General features: G+C 51.1%; 6 protein-coding genes across 6 annotated transcripts; 4 read left to right on the top strand and 2 right to left on the bottom strand.

Moving 5' to 3' along the window:
- Positions 1-583: 583 nt before the first annotated feature.
- Positions 584-1,448, top strand: APUU_51290A (putative pyrimidine 5'-nucleotidase; the record flags this gene model as incomplete). The annotated part of the gene is made up of 3 exons (XM_041706382.1): positions 584-722; positions 797-1,222; positions 1,285-1,448. The coding sequence occupies 3 exons, from the start codon at positions 584-586 to the stop codon at positions 1,446-1,448; spliced, it is 729 nt and encodes a 242-aa protein (XP_041558773.1).
- A 271-nt stretch (positions 1,449-1,719) lies between these two features.
- Positions 1,720-3,606, bottom strand: APUU_51289S (alpha-amylase; the record flags this gene model as incomplete). Its single annotated transcript, XM_041706381.1, has 4 exons — positions 1,720-2,384; positions 2,440-2,491; positions 2,551-3,450; positions 3,508-3,606. The coding sequence occupies 4 exons, from the start codon at positions 3,604-3,606 to the stop codon at positions 1,720-1,722; spliced, it is 1,716 nt and encodes a 571-aa protein (XP_041558772.1).
- An 811-nt stretch (positions 3,607-4,417) lies between these two features.
- Positions 4,418-8,500, top strand: APUU_51288A (putative dynactin; the record flags this gene model as incomplete). Its single annotated transcript, XM_041706380.1, has 2 exons — positions 4,418-4,843; positions 4,901-8,500. The coding sequence occupies 2 exons, from the start codon at positions 4,418-4,420 to the stop codon at positions 8,498-8,500; spliced, it is 4,026 nt and encodes a 1,341-aa protein (XP_041558771.1).
- A 392-nt stretch (positions 8,501-8,892) lies between these two features.
- APUU_51287S (uncharacterized protein) lies at positions 8,893-9,815 on the bottom strand (the record flags this gene model as incomplete). The annotated part of the gene is made up of 3 exons (XM_041706379.1): positions 8,893-9,126; positions 9,187-9,469; positions 9,568-9,815. 3 exons carry the CDS (start codon positions 9,813-9,815, stop codon positions 8,893-8,895), a joined length of 765 nt encoding a protein of 254 aa, XP_041558770.1.
- Positions 9,816-10,469: 654 nt separating this feature from the next.
- Positions 10,470-12,158, top strand: APUU_51286A (Zn(II)2Cys6 transcription factor domain-containing protein; the record flags this gene model as incomplete). Its single annotated transcript, XM_041706378.1, has 4 exons — positions 10,470-10,529; positions 10,582-11,121; positions 11,172-11,315; positions 11,373-12,158. The coding sequence occupies 4 exons, from the start codon at positions 10,470-10,472 to the stop codon at positions 12,156-12,158; spliced, it is 1,530 nt and encodes a 509-aa protein (XP_041558769.1).
- A 341-nt stretch (positions 12,159-12,499) lies between these two features.
- APUU_51285A (ATP-binding mismatch repair protein PMS1) lies at positions 12,500-15,789 on the top strand (the record flags this gene model as incomplete). Its single annotated transcript, XM_041706377.1, has 4 exons — positions 12,500-12,532; positions 12,591-12,687; positions 12,760-12,846; positions 12,917-15,789. 4 exons carry the CDS (start codon positions 12,500-12,502, stop codon positions 15,787-15,789), a joined length of 3,090 nt encoding a protein of 1,029 aa, XP_041558768.1.
- Between the last annotated feature and the right edge of the window lie 481 nt (positions 15,790-16,270).

Raw genomic sequence — 16,270 nt, 5'->3', positions numbered from 1 at the left:
TGCAAGACCTTTTCAGGTCCAGACTGTAAATGCCAATTTGCTGCACTCTGACGAAAGCAACTTGGCCTTGTCAAAAGTGGATGACGCTGTGAGCAAGAGCTGAGTATTTAGTGAGGATGGGAAAAGTGCACTGCAGCTTCGGCAGAGGAAAATCGGTCACCTGCTTGGATTCTTGGCCGTGTGAAACGCTAAACCCGGTATGGACCGACCCCGGCCTGCTTCCAGGTTCACCTTATAAGAAAGCAGGGGCGTGTATTCGAGATCTAATCGCTGTCGCGGATTTAAATGCGGCAAGGCGACTGTGACTCATAGCTCACTTGAGGATGAGTTTTCTCGCCCCTCTCCGCCTCACCAAGTCCATTCGTATCCCCGTCTCCAGCACATCGCAACTTCACCCCGCATATCAATCATCGCCTTCGACCCGCACTCCCTTTCGCATTCACGGTCACAGTCACAGGCCAGGAACCATCCCGATCAAACACAGGCTTCTCAGCACAATGTCGGACCCTCGGCCGATTTTCTTCTTCGATATAGATAATTGTGTACGTATCGTCGATTCAAGACTTGGTCTCGTCTACTGACAATGCTCTCCAATAGCTTTACTCGAGAAGTGCGAAACCCTTCACACCCCGCGCTTGGGGAATATTCCATAGCCAGACCGACAGCTAACCAGGTCTTTCGCGCAGAAAGCAACATTCACGATGAGATGCAAAAACTTATTCGTACGTCAATACTCTATTCACCTACTCCGTACAAGCCGGTCGAGCCATCCTAACCAGCTCCGCTCTTCGCGCAGATGAATTCTTCGTCCACCACCTCTCCCTCAAATCCGAAGATGCCCACATGCTACATATGAAATACTACAAGGAGTATGGTCTCGCTATCGAAGGGCTCACGCGCCACCACAAAATCGACCCACTCGAGTTCAACCGACAAGTCGACGATGCTCTACCACTGGACCGGATCCTCAAGCCGGACCTCAAGCTGCGGAAGCTGCTAGAAGACATTGACCGGGACAAAGTGAAACTATGGCTTCTGACAAATGCATACGTCAACCACGGCAAGCGAGTGGTGAAGCTGCTGCAGGTGGATGATCTTTTTGAGGGCATCACGTACTGTGATTATGCGCAGCCGCCACTCATCTGCAAGCCGTCGCAGGCGATGTACGATAAGGCGGAGAAAGATGCCGGTGCTTCGGGTAATAAGATGATTTATTTTGTTGGTTAGTTTCCCTTTCCCTCTTCGCATGCATTTGGAAGGGACGGCCGTTGACGAATTGCGAAGATGATTCTGGGCTGAACTGCAGACACGCCGCGACCCGTGGTTGGCAGGTTGCTCACCTTGTTGAGCCCGAGCTCCGTGCGCCCAAAGTCCCGGTCTCCCAATACCAGATCCGGGACTTGGAAGAGTTACGAACATGCTTCCCTGACCTATTCAAGAAGTCATAATACCGGGGCGGGGGATTGATATTTTAATAGACGATGAACGGTATACAATGTTTAACTCTACCAGTGAGTAGTGTTTAGTTATGCTTTCTTACGATTACTTAAACTTATACAGCACATATTGTTAGACGGACATGGATAATAGAACATATTATATAAGAAGTTATTATTATAGTCATATAATCTCAACCCATCTGACAGTCCAGCTTGTCACGACAGGGAATAAAAACAAACAAGAAGAAATAATCAAAAACGATGAAAAGGCGTCAACAAATTAAAGAAGCAAATTTGCAACTCCAGCAAAAGCACACAGAAGGGCCGTGATATAAGGCACCGTAGAGTCACTCGCAGACGAGACATAGTCGTTTGGTGTATCCTCACCCACAGTCTGGTCATTCGTCACCGTAGACGTAGTAGTAGGCGTGGTAATAGGTGTAGTAGTAACAGACGGGGTGCTTGCAGGCGTGCACACAGCGTTCTTGCGTCTCTGGTATCCACACAGCCCAGAGCCATTCATCTTCTTAACTGGAAAGAAGGCCTTGGGCTTTCCAGTATTCATCTCAACGATGATCTTGCCCTCATAATCGGCAGTCACTTTCTCGCAGCTCAGAACATCCACTGCTTCCGTGCCCGGGGCGAAAGCCCCCGGGACTGAGAGATTGTACCGGCCACCCTTGGCGCCCAGGTTAGAGAAGACAGATACAATCTGGGAGCCCTCTGCGCCCTTCCGTGTGACGTAGGTGGATCCATCGAGATATAGCTCTTGGCTGTGGTTGGCTGCGTAGTGTCTGTCGAGGCGGATGGCGTGGTTGCGGAGCTTGTTGAGGGTTCTTGTTGTGTTGTAGAGTGGGTTGCGTGAGTTGTAGCCGGTCTTCCAGAGTGGCTCGCGGTTGTAGGGGGCCTCTGGGCCTTGCAGGTGCTGCTCTTGACCTTGGTAGACTGGTTTTCTGGTTAGTTTTCATTACTTAGGGTTTGGTCGGTTGGGTGGAATTACCAATAGGTATGCCGTCAGATAGGATGTTGAAAGCCATTGCGTTTTTAGCGAGCTAGAGTCAAAGTCAGTATAGAGTGGGGAAAGCTACTATCGCTGCTGCGGAAAACGTACATTTGTATCACTGGTCAGGGCCGCAAATCGTGGGAGATCTTGGCTCTCCGTGTACGTCGCCAGTCGAGTGAAGTCACGGCATTTGCTGTGTTGAGCCCGAACCTCCTCGGCAAGTCCCCGCATGTCTCCTGTAGTAAAAGCCTGCACAATGGGCTCGTGAAGAGGGCGGTTCAAGAGACCGGATATAAAGTCCTCGTATTTGCAGGCGGCGCCTGTACTCTCGGGGTCGACTTCTCCCATAGTGAACACACCGGCCGCCCGGCTGAAACTAGTCAAGTAGGCATCGTTCATATTTCTTGCAGAATCAACACGGAGACCATCAATCGAGTAGTTGCCAATTAATCCCTTCGCCCATTCTTGGATCATGGAAGCAACCTTTTCGTTCTCGGTGTTGAGGTCAGGGAGAGCAACGACTTCGAGATCAAGCCAGCACTTTTCAGCAGTCTCCGGATCATTTGAATTCGCGACCTTGCAGTACGGGTGATAGTACTGCTCGTCGTTAAAGGGAGCGAGTCGTGACCAGTCGAGAGCAGGCTTTTCGTTTCCAGAAACCGAGCGGTCAAAGGCTTGTGCCATGTTGTTGATGGTGACATCCACCATGAAATACATTCCTCGCTTGTGTAGCTCTTTGGCCAGTTTGCGGAGTTCGTCTGCAGTCCCGAAGTGCTCATTCAGAGCATACAGGTTTTGCGGCCAACGTCCATGGTATGCCTCTCCGTACGTAGTATCTTCAGGGATGTTCTCCACGACTGGCGAGATTTGAACAGCCGTGAAACCGAGATTTTGAATATAGTCCAGCTTGTCAATGATCCCGGCCCATGAGCCTCCACAGTATTTGTAGGGATCACAGGGCTCATTTGAAGAACCAGCCGGTCTGGCAAAACGGTCCGTCATCACTTGCTGTAATTCAAGGCATTAGTGTTGCTCTCCGAAACTTGCATAGCATAGGAAACATACATAGATCGACCTCTCGGCCCATTGTTGGGCTGAAGGAGATGCAGCAGCTATGCTGGCAGAGACCGAAAGGATGGCCTTTAGATATGTGGAATGCCGCATATTTTATATCTCTGGCTTGAGAATATAAAAGATCAAAAACAGTTCTTTTGAACAAGATGGGTGATATATATATAATGATTGGATGACCAGTATTGAAAACGATTGAATGGAAATGATTTAATATCTGATGATAAAAAAGAACACCGAGGATGCGATCGAAAGGCCATCTTTATACCTTTCACTTCCCTTGGCCAACCATCTTTACCTCTACTGGATGCTCTCGAAGGGCAAGCCAGGCACCCCCCCCCTCTACTGCTCTTTTCCTGTATATGGGAAGATAGGGCACGAGGAGTAATCTAGGAGCCAAGCCCCTTCCCACGCAGTAATATCCTCCGAGAGCCCCAGGTTTTCATGAGAACCTGCATCTTGACACATATTTAGCGGGGGATCAAAGGGGTTCGACTTCCAAGGCAACTAAAGTAAGGAGTCCCAGGGTCCTTCTTGTCACATGCTCTCAAAGAAAGCTACGAAGTCTCCCGGTGTTCCTGAACAGGGGTTAGACAGGGGCATTGGAGCAGCATCAGGGCCGAAGGGGTGATGGATACAACAACGTCAAGGAGGGATGAGAGTGAGAGTGACGGGAGTTGTGGTGGCTGGTAGGAGTGATGGATAGAGTGCCTCAGGCTGCCAGACACAATGGCCCGCCGATCGCGTCCTGAGGCCACCAACGGACCCAGTTCCCCTGGCGCGGTCAAACAACAACAATAATCGAGCAACCACCTATGCCCACCTCCCGCCCCTCCTTACAGCGCCTGGGGCTTTCCTTTCTACGCCATTGCTCGCGCAGGAGCTCCGATTTAACACGATCAACATGGCCGAACTACCCACCGGCTGTGTTGTCAAGCTTACCGATGGTCGGCAGGCCACCGTCCGGTACATGGGAGCTACGAGCTTCGCGGATGGAGAATGGATTGGCGTCGAATTGAACGATGACTCTGGGAAGAACGATGGGTCGGTACAAGGAGAGCGATATTTCGACTGTGAACCGGGGTTCGGCATGTTTGTTCGCCCAACTGTCGTGGCTTCGGTTATTGAACGGCCAACCCGAACAGCGAAGGCAGCTCCCAAAGCGGGCACCGCCGCGTCGCAGACCAGAACCCGCGCCCAGAGTGGTATATCTACAGGCCCTGGTCTGAGGAGACCGGGCTCTATATCGTCCATGAATCAGAAGCGAAACAGCGCTAGTTCCAGCCCAACGCCTGCTCCGAAAGGGCCGACCCAGCGGCTGTCTTTGAAGGTAAACCATTAGTGAATGTACTTGCGCTACGGCTTTGCTGACTCTATCTGGATTCAGACTCCATCAAAATCGCCTACAAAACAGCTATCTAGTTCCACAACCCCCGCTCCCGCTCGCTCTTCAATCAGCGGTGCGGCGAGACCCTCCGCAGCCACACCAAAGACTCGGCCAAGCACCACGAAGTCCTCTATGGGCCCTCCTCCACCTCCCGCTTCGTCTCGCACAGCCCGTACATCTATATCTGGACCCGGTGCTAGGACGAACAGACAAAGTCTGCAGGGGCCCGCCGGACCGGCATCTTCAGGATTGTCTAAGCGGCCGGTCCTGCGGCCAACCGCTCCAAATAGGACAGCGGAAGAGGAGACAAGCCCCGCTGCAGAAGACTCTGATCCTGCCTCTAACGATGTTGAAGGCGAATTTGTGGAAACAGAAGACCCAGTGCCCTCCAAGGTTACACCAACCGCACGAACCAATTCTTCCCGTCCAACTCCTGGTCAGCCTGCACCGCAACGGCAAACCCAGAATATCGCGGTGTCCAGAGAACTCGAAGAATTGAAGACGAAGTTGAAGGTCATGGAGAAAAAACGAGCTGATGACCGAGAGAGGCTGAAGACCCTGGAACAGTTGCAGGGGGAGCGTGATAAGTTCGAGGGAATAATCCAGAAACTGCAGGCGAAATATCAGCCACAGCAGCTTGAAATCACCGATCTGCGTAAAAAGCTCAAAGAGGCTGAAGCGAGAGTTGATGAAGTCGACAAACTGCAAGCAGAACATGAGACACTTATGGAAATTTCGACTCTTGACCGTGAGATGGCTAATGAGACGGCCGACGCAGTAAAGCATGAATGCGAGGCGCTCAGAATGCGAGTGGAAGAACTAGAATTGGAAGCAGAGGTGCTACGGGAAGAGAACGAAGAATTCGGACAGGTCATGAGCCCTGAGGAGAAATCGAGCCATGGATGGTTGCAAATGGAGAAGACAAACGAACGACTTCGTGAAGCACTTCTTCGCCTCCGCGATATGACCCAACAGCAGGAATCCGAGTTGAAGGACCAAATTCAGGAACTTCAGCAGGATCTCGAGGATTATTCCGCTATCAGGTCGCAATATGAAGCTACCAAGGAAAAACTGCTGGTATCAGAGAATAACGTTGAGGACCTCAAACAACAGCTCGAGACCGCTCTCGGTGCCGAGGAAATGATCGAAGAGTTGGCAGACAAGAATATGCGCTACCAGGACGAAATCAACGAACTTACTGCATCAATTTCCGACCTTGAGGCGCTAAAGGAGATCAACGATGAGCTCGAATGGAACCATGTCGAAACGGAGAAGCAACTGCAAGAGGAGATTGAATACCGCGAAACCCTCTTTAACGACCAAGTTCAAAAAATATCGCAGCAGGATGACGTTATTGAGGACTTGGAATATACTCTGACTCGTTTCCGAGAGCTCGTTTCTACCCTACAAGCGGATCTGGAGGATATGCGGGCGTCGCAGCAAATCACAGAAGCCGAGGCCACCGACCTTACAGCGCGCTCTAGAGCAATGATGGACCTGAACTTCAAGCTACAATCATCTGTTGCCAAATCCCAAACGAAGACAATTGATATTGATCTTAAACGCATTGAATCTGAAGAGGACAGCCAGCATCTGTCTATCGTGAAGATGTATCTGCCAGAGTACTTTGAGGGTGAACGAAGCTCTGTTCTTGCCCTTTTACGCTTTAAGCGAGTCAGTTCCAAAGCGTCGTTGATGAACAGCACAATCGAAGGGATGATTTCTGAGCAAGCGTCCATATCTCCTGCCCTAGAGGATGTCTTTACTGCTCATGATGTCCTGGAGAAGCTTCTCTTTATAGATTCCATCTGCGCTCGGTTTGGGAACTACATCGCAACCTGTTCTGCAGAGAGCTTTGGCACCATCCAAGGTTCGTACTACGAATTGGAACCTGTGGAGCGTACATTGAACTTCTGGCTGGAGTGTCTGAAGAAGAATGAGATAAATATGAAAAAGTGCGCTGTGGAGCTGCAAAGATCCATCGCTCTACTGTCACACCTGGCCGAGACTCTTCTCCCCACGTCGTTGGAGACCTTTGCCGACGAACTCTGCATGCGCTCTACGTTAACCCAGTCCTACATTGAGAACGCAGTGTCTTCAATGTCACGACTCCTGTCTCTGTTGCAGGCGAAACTACCGAAACCTGAGGATGGTGATGAGGAAGCCACATTCCTATTCGGCAAAATTGAAGCCTTTGTGTCTCAAGCTCGCAGCCTTAAGGTTGCTATGGTAAAAATTAACCGCGCCGTTGGCGATTTGCGGTCAAGGTCTCTCGCTCTCTCTCACGATGCTTGCGGACCATTTAAGCAAGCAGAAGATGCCGCGAAGGACCTTTCAAGCTTGTCGCGACAAATGGGAGAGAACATCATGGTACTCTTTAGCGATGAAAGCCGCGCAGAACCAATTACCTTGCAGGAAGTCTTGACCAACATGTCTCAGATATCTGCAATGTACATCCAGTCCTCTGATGCGGGAAGTGAGAGTAACGACGGCATGTCCTTCATTTTCACAATGCTGCGTGGCCTCAGCGGCACTCTGGAAGAACTCGGCTCTATTTCATCTGACTTGTCTATTACTTCCGAGTTTGAGAAGCGGCCCTCTCCTTGGATTGCGCGATCTGCAGAGCTCAAATCAAATAAGGTGAACTCTCCGGATGCCGAGGAGGAAATCCGTCGGTTGAAGAACGAAATCCACGAAGCATCTACCGCTCTCGGGGTGAAAGACAAGACCATCGAGGAGCAAACTATTAAGGTAGAGCTCGTCGAGTCGCGTATGCGAGAAGCAAGCAAGAAGGCAGCCGCCGTGAAGGACTTGGAAGCCAAGATTGAGGAAATGGCAACGAAGGAGTCAGATCTCAAGACTACAGTGGAAAGCCAGCATAAAGATCTACAAGGCCTCGAGGCAGAACGGGATGAAATCAAAGCACAGCTTGACAGGGTCAAACGCCTCTCTGGAACCGCCGGGGTCACTGCTGGCTCCGGTACCATCGTCGACAACGCTGCTTCACTGGCAGCAATGCAGGAGAACGAGGCACTCCGCACAGAAGTGGCAAGCCTCCAAGCGGCTGTCCGCTTCCTTCGCGAGGAGAACCGCCGCCAAAACATCCTCGACCCATACTCCGTGCAACGTTCATCAGAACTCTATTCCTGGCTCGACGCACCACTTACCCAGAAACCCATCGCAGAGACCCAACGCGAGAAGATCCAACAGACCGCCTCCGAAAGCCGCGATGTTCTCTCTCACCTCCTCAAGCTCACGCAAGAGTCCAACATCTGCGACCTCAAATCCACCCACAACCGCGCTGGCTGGCGCCCCTCAAAGGACAAGCTCCGCTACCAAGTCCTCCAGCAGCGCGAGAACTTCGAACGCTGGGCCGAATGGAAGGACGAAGTCGTCGGCCACGAACGCGAACAAGATCGAATGGCGGCTGCCAAGAAGGAAAGAGCTGCCCGTGGACCACGCGCACTTGGCCACGCTTCCCATCCCTCAATGGGGTATGGCATGATGGGCCGCGCGTGGCAGATCCTCGGCATGCAACAGGACCGCAAGACTGCTGCCACTAATCAGCCTGTTGAGCCGGCCATTGAGCCGTCGTACTAGGCTCAACCTGAGTTCTGGCTGTTGTTGCTACAGGTGGCATTCTGGTTTCGTTTGTCTTTATCCATCCATCTACCTGTGAGCGTATTCGTACATACCTATCTTATTATACCCATCCATATTTCAGAAATGTATAGTCGAAAGAGAATTTTATACAATCATGGCCCCCGTTATTCGAGAAAGAGAATCAACGTAACGTCACTCTTTGTAGCAGATAATCAGGATCAGGATACGGTTTATCATCCAGTTTCCAAGTGCCGTGGAGGAACAGCCATAACAGACCTGAGGAGGTATCGCATAACATCATGTCTAAATTCTATATCATCAATCTCTATGTTATCGCTCTATAATTCCAATATTTAAATAAGAAAGGAAAACGAAAGAACCACACTAGCCTATATCCTCCTCCGGCCATGCGGTCTAGAACTAGACGAACTTCGTCCCGTCGCAAACCCAATAAAGATGATGAGAATCGTCGTCAAAGCTTCAGGGAAGAACATGAGCACCAAGCGCACCGCGGTCGTCCCATACACAGGGCTGAGCTCCTGCCGTTGCGTCATAACCGCTACATGGGCGTATACTACCCTGATTCCGAGGAAGAAGAGAGCGATTAGGGTTCCGCCGAGAATCTAGACAATACCTGATTAGCTACAATACATTATAGAGAACAGGTAGATCGGGAAGCATACCACAGTCCCTTGCCAGTACGCCGGGGCGTTTCTACGCGCCTGAGATGGTAGTAAAGAGAAGCAAGTCCAGGCGACCTCGAGCACCCAGGCGACGATCATCAGCGCCGATCCGAGCTTCCAATGGGACAAGCTAGTGGGGTTGGGCCTGGGGTTGCCCTTGTAGACATCCATGGCGCCTGTGGCTGTGAGGGCGATTGCGGCGGCCATCAGGGCCGTGATGATGTAGGTGAAGCCCCAGCCGAGCCATTTGCTGATGTTTTGGTTGGGATTGCGGTAGGCGCGACTTTTACACAGAAAACAGATGTTAGTTTTTGTATCTATGTTTCTTATCGGGTTTGTTTGTTTTCTCAAGGTTGGTTTGTCAAGTGTTGGTGGACGTACGCTTCGTGGACGAGGCCATCAACACTGAGGAGTAGCGGGGACGTCCCAACACCGATGAGGATGCTGGCAGCTAGACTATCCCCCTGAGAGGTACCCAGGGCACCGCCAACGATCCGCAATATGCAGAAAGCGGCGAGATAATACCAGGCGAGCAAGCCGGCCTGGCGATGGGTCCAGAAGTTGTAGATAGTGAGAGGAAGGAGGACCATATAGAGGGCCAGGCCGGCCACATAGACCCCGTTCACCATGGTGGTGTATCGAGAGAGAAAGGGTATGGATATGGATTTTCTGGAACGGCTCCAAACCGAGAGCAGCAGCAGCTCAGGGCAATATACGCGCTGTTTTATTTTTATTTATTTCATCTGTCTCCATGGGTAAATTCGCCAGGCCCGATCGGCGACTAAGGCTGATACTCGTAAGCGCGACATTCCCAGAACGGCCGCGTCCAGGGTCGATTTGGAGTCGAGACTCGAGACACGGTAGACATCAAGACTCCAAGTCGATTTGGTGGCCGATTCATGTTTATGGCTGGACGAGCAATCAGGAGGTGGAAAGCAAAGCGAGTGGAGAGCAAGAGTCGCAGAGAGACCGCCAGCCAAGCTTCAGCTGGTGCGATTGGGCTGCAGGCTGTCAGACCCACCGGGCTGGGAGGAGTCGAAGGACTGGACGTTGGAGAGTCCGAGGAGGGCGGCTGGCGGCTGTGATTGGGAGAGGCATGCAAGACTGCGCCAGACAATATTCCTGCAGAGACACAGCCGCACCTGTTCTCACTCTCAGGCAGCATCGTTCTACTCCGCGTCTTCTTAAATCCCCGCTATACTTCTGCTCTGCCCGAACTCTGTGTCCGTGATCCTTTTGATGAAAAGACGTCGCTTATAGATCTTTCACTCCTCCCGCCTTCCATGGTCCATAGAGGGAAACTCAGTGCTGCCTGCGGTCCTTGTCGAAGTCGCCATCTCAAAGTACGCTGGCCACCCTTCTCACAGCCAATCTCGTATTAATGCCCAAACGCAGTGCGACCAGAAAAGACCATTCTGCTCCCAATGTATCCGAGCCAAGAGAGAGTGTTTCGGATATCGGGATGTCTCTGCAGGGAGATTCTACGACCAGACTGACGAGGTGAAGAAGAGGAACTCGCCTTCATCACCTTCCTCCTCTGCGTTGGTTCCTTCTCCGCCGCAAAAACGGAGATTGGACCAGACTGCTAGTATTTCCCTTATACAGCAGCATGTTTCCGTCCCGCTGGCCGACCAGGGTGCAGCTTTTATGCTGTCTCGATATCCCACCCGAGACCGTGTAGCAGGCGGTCGAGGTCCAGTGAATGGTTTCCTACCCCACGTGCTATGCACACCAGCAGGACGTGCTGTCACCACGAGTCTCAATGCAGTAGGCCTAGCTGCGCTGTCTAATATCCACCAGTCGCAGCAGCTCATGCTGAGCGCACGGGAAACGTACATCTCGGCGTTGGCAGAACTGAATGAAATTCTGAGTGACGAAACAATGTCCGTATCGAATTCCAGTCTAATAGCAGTGGGATTCCTGGGCATGTTTGAGGTGCGTATTTGGACCATCTTCGAAAAAAGACTCCTCTGCTAATCTAATAGATATTGACATGCAATGGTCGTCCCCTTTTGGAAAAATATCTTAACCATGCAGAAGGTTCCGCCAAACTCCTCGAACTGCGCGGCTCCGACCAACTCAAGGACTCAATCGGGATGGGCTTATTTTCTCAATTTCGGACGAATATCGTAATTATCCCATACCTGCTTTGCGTAGTTCGGCGGAACGTATAATAACTAGAGCAGATCCTAGGTAACTTCTGGCTTAAAAAGCCCACGCCTTCGTGGATGATCGAGCTTTCAAACGAAGCCATCGCTTATCGTGGCCACGGAGCAAGCCCAGATGATGAGCTCTTCTTCCTTATGGCACAAGTTGCCGATATATGTGCCAGTCTCCGCAACGGTGCGCTTATAGAGCCAGCCAAGGTCGTGAAAGAGGCCTTAAAACTCGACACAGAGCTCAAGTCCTGGGCAATGTTTGTCGATTCTAGCTGGCACTATGCCGTTATAGATAACCCTGAACCTGCAAATGAGAACAGTTGTGGCTCGCCTTTCCGACGCGTTTATGGCAAACAGTACCATCTCTACCCAAGCACGGTGGTCTCAGCAGGGTGGAACGATTATCGCTTCGTGCGTCTTATTCTCTTGGAAGTCGTTTGCGCACTCTCCGATCACCTTGCTCGGAAGGATGAAGTGGCTGCCGTTGAGCATCAACGGACAATTTCTAACTGCACGGCCCTCTCGCAACAACTAACCGAAGACATCTGTGCCAGTGTGCCCTATCACCTCGGGGCAACCGAAGACTCTACTCTTGAAGATTGGAATAGCACGCCAACCGGAGGCATGACTCGGTTGATATGGCCGTTGTTTGTTGCATCTGACTGCGCTGGAGCATCACCGGAGCTCGTAAAGTGGATTGCCAATACGTTGTTCCGGATAGGTCATGGAGTAGGGATCCAGCAGGCATTGGTGATGTCAAATCTTTTGAAAGCGGGTCGGCATTTGAGCTGGCTTCCTGAGCTGGGAATGTAATACTCGGGATTCCTTTCTTTGTTTCTTTCATTGTATATATATGTATATCTCTCTCGCTCTCTCCCTCTTGTGTGTTGGGAAAAATCTATACTTTGTAATTAGGGTTAATCCACCCACTAGGATTTGGCCACCTTAATTATTCAAGCACCAAAAAACCGAAGTTTTTAAAATAACAACAAATTTATATCATCTAGAGTAAGATTTGCGTGGACCGTGGTTCCTCGACTGTTCGATACTGATACGTAACTAGTCTAGTGCTTGTGTCTTATCTAAATTGATCTCCGCGCGGAGACGCGACTTGCGCGTCGTCTCCTCTTCAACTTCGCCCTCACGATGGAACCATGGCGACCATCAAGGCCATCGAGGCCCGCTCGGTATTTCACCCCTCGTCTATTTTGCCTACGCCTCCTAATCAGACCTTTTCCACTCTAGGTTCATCAAATCCAGTCCGGCCAGGTCATTGTCGACCTTAACTCGGTGATTAAGGAGCTCGTCGAGAACAGCCTCGACGCCGGTGCCACATCGATCGGTCAGTCTCAAGCAAGCGAGCAAGCTCAGAATCTGTCTTTCTCCATATTATATATATGCTTACATTTCATAGAGATCCGATTCAAAAACAATGGCCTCGACTTAATCGAAGTCCAAGACAATGGCAGCGGAATCTCCCCGGAGAACTACGATAACGTGGGTACGTAGCTGGCTACCCTCCCTCAATTTCGCTTTCTTCCCAGGTAGAGAAATAAAGCTAATTATAACAGCCCTTAAACATTACACGTCCAAGCTTTCCTCCTTCGATGACCTCCTCCGCCTCCAAACTTTTGGCTTCCGCGGGGAAGCTTTATCGTCACTATGCGCCCTGTCCGATTTCCGCATCACAACCGCCCAAGCCGACCAAGCGCCGCGCGCAACCCGTCTCGAATTCGAGCAATCGGGAAAGCTGAAAAAGACACAGATAGTCGCGGGACAGAGGGGCACAACAGCGTCAGTGGAGGGGTTATTCAAGAAACTGCCCGTTCGACGGCGGGAGTTGGAAAAGAACATTAAACGCGAGTATGGAAAAGTGTTGAACCTGCTACATGCATACGCTTGCGTTAGCACAAGCGTGCGCTTTAGCGTCAAGAATACTCTAGCCAAGAAAAACGCGGTGGTCTTCACGACGAACGGGAACCAGACGACAAAGGAGAATATCGCTAATGTCTACGGCGCAAAGACACTTCTTGCATTGATACCGCTGGATCTCGAGCTGGAGTTTGAACCGTCAGGGCCTGGAAGACGAACTGCTGGAGAAGACACGAATAGGATTCAGGTCCGTGGGCATGTCTCGCGACCTGTTTTCGGCGAGGGACGCCAAACGCCTGATCGGCAGATGTTCTTCGTCAACTCGCGGCCGTGTGCGCTGCCGCAGATCGCCAAGGCGTTCAATGAGGTATATAAATCTTTCAATGTGGCGCAATCGCCGTTTGTATTTGCGGACTTCCACATGGATACGAATGCCTACGATGTGAACGTGTCTCCGGACAAGCGGACGGTTTTGCTGCATGATGCGGGGGCACTTATCGAGTCACTTAAGCAGTCGCTTCAGAAGCTGTTTGACTCGACGGACCAAACCGTGCCTCAATCGCAGGTTCTTGGGAAGTTGCCGGTTGCTAGACAGCGTTCATACCCGGAAACACCAACGGTTTCGGCTGCGAAAGCTGATTTCGGGAGCCAGCAATCGGTAGATGCTGAGAATCAAAGTGAGGGAGAACAGCAGAAGAGCCCAATGAATCCGCAGGACAGGATGAAGAGCCTCCTTGGGAATATCAAAGCGCGTGGTACTCAGCCAGATGAACCGTCTCCTACGCGGACGCCTAGCAAACAGCAGTCTCCCGTTGTTCCATATCCTACCCGGACGCGCAACGCACCAGCCCAGGAAGAGACCCATGATCACACTGCCGAGGAGGAATCCTCCGATGACGATCTCTTCGTTGGCGAGAAAACGCCCCACGGAAACACACAGACTCAACACGATGATGAGCCTAGCACGCAGTCGAGCCAACCGCAAGGTCCCACACAGGATGATTTCCAGACCCCAGACGCTATACAGAATGCATTTGACCGAATGAGACCAAGACGTGTACCGGCCGAGATGGCAACCATCACTATTGGCGATAGGACAGTAACATCAATGGTAGGGAGCGGCGTGCCTAGGAAGAGGAGCACGACTGGTGACTCGACCACTCGCCCAGCTCGAAAAAGACGAATCCATACACCGTCTCGCCCGAGTATTTTTGGTCGTATGCAGGATTTTGCGGCGCCGGGGTCTCAAATGGATGTGTCTCAAGACAGTGAAGGAGAAGACGACGAGGAGGATGAGGATATTGAGGATGAAGACCAAGACGAATACCAAGACGAAGGCGATGAGGGTGTAGAAGAGGAAGCAGCAGAAGTGGAGGAAGTGGAAAGCGAAGTTGACGAAGAGCTGGAAGATGCCGAATCCTTCGCCCCGTCTGATCAGGATAATGCGAGCGAAGCTGGTGAAAGGGACACCAAAAAGGCGCAAGAACAGCCTTCAGATGAGGGCATAGATGGGGACATGAACGATGAAGAGAAGAAGAAACACGAAGAAGCCGAAGTCCAACGGCTTATCCAGGCAGCAGAGAATGCCGCACAAGCAAACAGCCATACCCGGGCAAATAAACTGCACAAAGGCGTCAGTCATCGAGATTCCACCGTAAACCTCTCGACTACTATCAACGGGTCAATATCCAGAATCCAGTCTCAAGCAGAGCATCTCAACAACCCTACTGAACAGGGTATTCCATCTTCTCAAAACGAAGCCGAGGACACAGGGCTATCCCAGGTAGCAGCTGAAGAGCGTTTATCCCTAACAGTCACAAAAGACGACTTTGCACGCATGCGCATCCTCGGCCAATTCAACCTAGGCTTCATCCTCGCAACCCGCTCCACAGAATCCAAAGACGAACTCTTCATAATCGACCAGCACGCCTCCGACGAAAAGATCAACTTCGAGCGCCTCCAATCCTCAACAGTCGTCCAAAACCAACGCCTCGTCCACCCCAAACGCCTCGACCTCACAGCCGTCGAGGAGGAAATCGTCATAGAGAACCAAATCGCCCTAGAGAAAAACGGCTTCGTCATTGATGTCGACGATAGCGGCGACGAACCTATTGGTCGGAGATGTAGTCTCCTCTCGTTACCGCTAAGCAAGGAAGTCGTCTTTGATACGCGGGATCTAGAAGAACTGATCGTCCTCCTCTCCGAAAGAACATCAACGTCAAATACAAAAACGGGTACTGACATCGACATCCCCCGCCCCAGTAAAGTCCGCAAGATGTTCGCCATGCGCGCATGCCGCTCGAGTATCATGATCGGCAAGACGTTAACGCACAAGCAGATGGAGCGCGTGGTGCGGAATATGGGCACCATCGATAAACCGTGGAACTGCCCGCATGGTCGGCCGACGATGCGTCATCTTTTCAGTTTGCGGCATTGGGAGGAGTGGAATGAATATGAACATGCGCCTGCATATGGACATGATGGGAGTAGTGATGAAGATGAAAATGGGTCATTAAGCAGGTTGGATATCTGGAAGGAGTATCTGCAAGGGTTGGCAGCTGAGTCGGGCTAGATTTGCGTGCTTTTCTGTAGGAATTTTGGAACGCATTGGAATGCCTTGGATACGATACTCATCGTCCTCTCGTATATAGTGACAGAGACCTTTAATATGAGGCGATATAAAATTGACTACACTATGTAGTCTACTACAACTTCGTCCTAGCCTTTTCAGATTATCTCCGCGAGTTCTATGCCTACAGAAACTACGATCATATAGTTAATAAACTAGCTACCCACCTGTACGTACGATTCATTTAGGGCTTAGGTGCGCAATTAGGGTTGGGTTGCAATCTATCTTGGTATGCACCATAGTCTTGCATTTAGTTCCAAAGGCCGCCTAGAAAATCACATGACTGCCGATTCCTCTGGCTCAACCAAACTGCCATCCAGTCTACCATGTTTCCTCGATCTATACTTAGTTTATGCTGGTATATGCTGGCTGCACCTTTGCTCTGTATCCCGAAAGGCTATTACTGCGGTTTTTTCTGCTCAGG

The sequence above is a fragment of the Aspergillus puulaauensis genome, chromosome 5, assembly GCF_016861865.1.
Source record: "Aspergillus puulaauensis MK2 DNA, chromosome 5, nearly complete sequence".
NCBI classification, from domain to species: Eukaryota; Fungi; Ascomycota; class Eurotiomycetes; order Eurotiales; family Aspergillaceae; genus Aspergillus; species Aspergillus puulaauensis.
The sequence above is the reverse complement of the archived record's forward strand: the minus strand, read 5'-3'. Positions and strand labels throughout refer to the sequence as shown.